The following is a 5,726-nucleotide window of genomic DNA, read 5'->3' as shown; positions in this document are numbered from 1 at the left end:
CGAATCATCAGAAATTAACTATTGCATTTATTAAAGAAAATGTTGAAAAGAAGATATTTAAAAAAATCTAACATAGCCCATACAAATTATAAATCTATAAATAATCGAATGCACCACCATTGTAGGCTATTATTATTTTCTGCTGATGTCGTACAGGTGCTCCTTTGTGTTACTTCCCAGGCCTTACATCAGCGTTTGGACATGCATTGCGTTTGGTATAAACTTCGTTTCTTGTAGTTCGACTTGATCTCAAACGTGTGTTAATATGGGTAATGATGCCAGATTAACATGGGTAATCTGGCATCAGTAACGGATTGTTAATTATGCTGGGGTGCTGGTCAAGCGTTATGGAGAGCACACTTGGAAACAGACAAACTTGCACACACGCGTGCACACACACGCACACACACACACACACACACACACACACACATAGGCACACAATGCCACCGGCAAATAATAATTCATTTAGCAGGATATCATATTGTTTTGTGAACATTATTTGGAAGCATATTATCATTATATCTAGTCCTACAAAATAGGCTATTACAGAGCAGACATAACTAAACATTCAGATATACAATACTTTGATGTTTTAGAAAACTGGAAAACCAAGAGGTGGATTATTTTCCCGCAATCGTGTGGAGTCCTCTAGGTTGTTTGTACATGTTCGTTTTAGGCCTACATGCATTGTAGCTATAACAAGAATAACTTTTTCAATTTATAGGGCGCAGTTTTATTTCTGGACTATACAAATTTCGCTGACGTTATTTTAACCTCTAGTCTTCACTCGGCTGAGGTGTCACCACATTCAATTCGAATCCTAATCCTAATCATCCTCACTAAAGATGAGGCTGAAGTGACATCTCCAACTGATGGGCTACATCAAATAAAGCGTTTAATTTCGGAAATCAAAATCATATCTGAGTTGCATCTCACATAAAGACGTCTGACTGAGAGGGTTAACCTCATGCGCATTGGTGATGCATGAGCGGTGGGAGGGGGCTGGCCATCCGAGCTGCCCCCCAATAGACTCTCGAGGCATTGTCATGGAAAGAGACCACCGCCTCGCTTTTGTCTCGCGTTCTGCCAAGTTTATTATAAACACTGCGCGAGCTGCCCGGTGTGCTGTCAAACGGAGCGCGAGTCAGCACGGGAGTAAGAGAGTCACAGAGTGGACGTGAATGAAAGACAAAAGCGACTGATGAACATATAAAAAGACAGAGGATATTTCAGAAACAAGAAAGGAAAATAGCCTTATTAAAATTGGATCACGGAAAACAAGAAATCTGAAAAACAGAGTGCGACTGGGACTTGCACGGCAAACCTAACGGTGATACATCCTTGGAGATATTAGAGACATCTTTTCGCAGTCTCAACGGTATTGTCCACGGTTAAACATTCTAAGTGTAGTTGAAGTTTTGATTTTAAACCGGGATCCAGCGCTCCAAGAGTTGGCCTTACGCGCCTCCATGTATAAAATGGATTACTCCTACCTGAACTCCTACGACTCGTGCATGGCGGCAATGGAAGCGTCGGCCTACGCGGACTTTAGTTCATGCAGCCAGGCTAGCTCGTTCCAATATAACCCGATTCGGACTGGCTTCACCAACCCGGGCTGCACGCCCCTCAGCACCGCGAGCTGCACGCTGGGCGCCCTGCGCGAACATCAACCAACACCCTACTCCACAGGTAAGAGCGCGCTAGGTGCGCTTCCTCGGGGAGGAATTGCAGCACAGGCCAGGGGCAAGAGGACAGATTCCGTGAAAAGAAAATAACTGTTCTGAAAGGAATCATGTACTTAATATATGCTTTATTAGCCCTTTAAATTGTACACACGTTTACGAAGAACTTTGTTTGTGATAAATTTTCAGTTTGTTTTTTTGAGATAAGGCTTAACTATTAAATACATAAACTGAAATAAATCAAAACCTTAACACAATATTAAGTTCGCACAAATGTACGATTTAGCGTGGCTTCCATAACTTGATTTTTAACCACATGCAAGAGGACTAAACTGATGTACCTGCATGTCGCTAATAATAACAAATTCATATAATATTCATATAAGTTATGATCCCTGATTAAATATGTATCTATAATATTTACGTCTAACAAATGTATAGCCTATAATATTTGACGTTCACATTTATATCCGCTCATCAAAGATTCTCCAGCTTTTGGCAAAGTTGATTGAGACCCTGTCTTTTAACTTGAATAAAAGCCTGCCTAATAATTTGATACGAAATATTTAACAAAACACAAAATTGCTTCTGTCATCATCTTTTACTGTTATCAGATTGAAGGCTGTTTGGGTTATGTAGCATAGTCTTGTGCAACTTGTCGATAACCTTGATCCACAAACCATTTTTCGTCCTCTAAATTATATTAATTCATTAGGCTACACCGTTAACTTGAAATGCAAAATAATATTCCGTCATATAATAGTAATCACAAAGCATGAGGCTACAGGCATAACAAATGCGATTTTATACAGCGGGTGCACTCTGTTATTCAGACCATTTTACATGCTTAAAGCAACAAATTGTAGTTAGGCAATTGCTCTGTTTGTTTGTTTTTTATTATTGCATACATTAGCCTATTTGAAATTGTATTAAAAAAAAGATTTTTTTTTTTTTCTATCATTATGTTCCTGTTTGTACCGTGTCATGAAGCAAATATGGTTGGGAAAATGTATATTGTAACAATCGTAATTTATTGATTATAAATTCAAGACCACCTTATTAATCCATCCTATAGGTCTCTACTTGCGTGAGGCAACCAGGAATAACCACGTACACCTTTTCTTCGTATTCTTACCCTTGCTTTTTTGGTCAAAACTCACTGATTTAATTTATTTTGTTTGATTCCACAGTACCCTACAAATTCTTCTCCGACCCGTCTGGTTTGAACGAGAAGCGGAAGCAACGGCGCATCCGGACCACCTTCACCAGCTCCCAGCTGAAGGAGCTGGAGCGCGTGTTTGCGGAGACTCACTACCCAGACATCTACACTCGAGAGGAGCTGGCCCTCAAGATTGATCTGACTGAGGCGCGGGTGCAGGTGAGACTAATGATTGTACAAAGTCTTCCATTGACTGTACAATTCACCTGCCTGCTCTGTATTTGGTTCCGAAACGGCAGAAATTAATTTGATATAATGCATTCCCTTTGTTTAGATGTTTATTTTTCAAAGGATCCATACTGTATAGGTCTCTAAAATATTGCCTGGAAAGACCATTTGAAAAGGATGAACTAGTGTGAACAGATTCTAAAGTTCAAAGGGATTTAGGGTCAATATAGTCTTACAAATGCACTCTTCCATAGAGAATACATACCACCTCCCCTCTGAGTTTGTTCTGAAACGTTATTGTTCTCTCAGGTCTGGTTCCAGAACAGGCGTGCCAAGTTCCGTAAACAGGAGCGTGCGGCAAACTCTAAATCCGGTAACGCCAACGGGGGTACTAACGGGAGTACTGGCAGCAACGGAGGAAAGAAGGGCGAGCCCAGGTCTTCCTCAGACGACGACGAATCTAAAGAATCCACCTGCAGCCCAACTCCTGACAGCACTGCCTCCCTGCCCGGCTCAGGCAATGGGAACATGAGCAGTCCTGCTAGCTTGAGCCCCAGTCCAGCACCTACTAATGGTGGATACGCTAACACTTCCAGCTCCCCTGTTCTGCAGGGGCTCAAGCCCCCCAGCTGGCCCAGTCTGGGCCCCTCTAACCCGAGCATGGCCCAACCCGCTTCCCAGGCTCCGGAGCTGCTGAAGGCCTGGCAGCCAGCAGACAGTATGACTGGACCGTTCGCTGGCGTGCTGTCCACCTTCCACAGAAAACCCAACCCTGGACTGAAGACAAACCTGTTCTAGACATCAGACAATGTTTCCCTGCTCCACAGACTCCTGGCTCTGGAGACTAGATACTGAAGAGAGACACCGAGCAGAGACCAGTATACCTATATCTATACCACCCTATTTACACCGCCCCCCTACCCCCTACCCCCACCCAAACCCCTTTAATTTATTACATCCGCAACTGTTCAATGAAAACTGTATGTGTGTGTATGTTTATCTGGACAGGACTGGGATAACAGCATTTAGGTTCCTAATTCTCATTCAACAAATACAAAACGTAGACTAAAGAACCTACCGCCAAACACACACACAAACACACACACAAACACACACACAAACACACACACAAACACACACACAAACTTAGCATTAAAGTAGTTGGGAGACATTGTCGTGCACTTAGTGGGCCCCCAGTGACAGTAGCTCTGACTAGAATTGTAATCAGAGGGTGAAGACAAACACAGTGTCTCCCAGGGCAGAAATGAGGGGACAAAAACCTAACTGTTACCAGCAAGCACAACTTCCTCTAAGCCCTGAACAGAGGCACCCCCAAATCCCTGGAGCAGGAGAGGGCACCCCCAAATCCAATTAGAACCACTAGGACCAGACCAGACCCCTCCGCCCCAGACCCCTCCGCCCCAGACCCCTCCGCCCCAGACCCCTCCGCCCCAGACCCCTCCGCCCCAGATCCCTCCGCCCCAGACCCCTCCGCCCCAGACCCCTCCGCCCCAGACCCCTCCGCCCCAGACCCCTCCGCCCCAGACCCCTCCGCCCCAGACCCCTCCGCCCCAGATCCCTCCACCACTCGGCCCACCTCACCGCGCCCTCTCAGAGACAACCCCAAACACTACTGCTACTGTCTCACTGGCACAGCACCCCCCCCCCCTCTCTCTCTCTCTCTCTCACACACACACACACACACACACACACAAAACACACACACACACACACACACACACACACACACACACACACACACACACACACACACACACACACACACACCCACACACAGTTCCCAGCTCAAACATCAAGAACACACACATCGTTTCACCCGAGTGAGACAACCACCTTCACTCCTCATCCCTGGCATGGTTGACTCAGCAGATGGAGTCAGCTCACACGTTACAGTCTCCCCTACTGCGGACACACGAACACTGTCGTGTGACAAGTTAACCAAACACCCTTTACCTTCCTGTCACAACCATGGTCGTCATCTTCCGAGTCGAAATCCAGCGCCACACTCACACTGCTGCCCCACTGTGTGTGTGTGTGTGACCACGTACAACTGTAAGCCCTTTTGAAACAGATAGATATCCAATGTTGTGAGTTACGAAAATTATACTGTAAATAGTAATATAAGTATTAGGTAGTGTTCCCCCCCCCCGTACAGCTTAGGAATGATGGTGTGTGAGCCAGCTTGTGGGGAGGGTCCGGAGCAGCCCTGTGAAGGTTAGAGGTACTGAAGGTTATAGCACTACTGTCATATTCTGTCTAATAAATCTACACTTTAAAATCACTGCTCCGAACTCAACATGATCTGCTCGTGTGTGAGAGCAAAAGTGTGTGTGTGTGTGTGTGTGACTTTCATTACTGACCACTGAAACAAACAATCAAACAAGGCAGCGTTAAGTTAGATAATTTCTTTTTATTTACCGTAAAAAGACTGATAAGATGAAGTCATCGACATTTATTAACTTAAGAACACAAAACAATCATAAAACTCCGAATGGTGTGTGGATGGACGGACACTCCAGCGTTGTTCTGCGAAGGTCACACTTACACACACACACACACACGCACAGACAGACAGAGACAGACAGACAGACGCACATTCAATCTCAGACTGGTAAATGCTTTCAACAAAAACA

General features: G+C 44.8%; 1 protein-coding gene across 1 annotated transcript; it reads left to right on the top strand.

The window, feature by feature from the left end:
- The first annotated feature begins 1,102 nt into the window (after window positions 1-1,102).
- Window positions 1,103-4,499, top strand: phox2a (paired like homeobox 2A). Its single transcript, XM_047035597.1, has 3 exons — window positions 1,103-1,692; window positions 2,876-3,063; window positions 3,382-4,499. Exons 1-3 carry the CDS (start codon window positions 1,473-1,475, stop codon window positions 3,868-3,870), a joined length of 897 nt encoding a protein of 298 aa, XP_046891553.1. The 5' UTR covers window positions 1,103-1,472; the 3' UTR covers window positions 3,871-4,499.
- Window positions 4,500-5,726: the final 1,227 nt, after the last annotated feature.

Source organism: Hypomesus transpacificus, chromosome 15 (assembly GCF_021917145.1).
Source record: "Hypomesus transpacificus isolate Combined female chromosome 15, fHypTra1, whole genome shotgun sequence".
NCBI classification, from domain to species: Eukaryota; Metazoa; Chordata; class Actinopteri; order Osmeriformes; family Osmeridae; genus Hypomesus; species Hypomesus transpacificus.
Note: the sequence above shows the minus strand (reverse complement) of the source record. Positions and strands in the feature narration are given on the sequence as shown.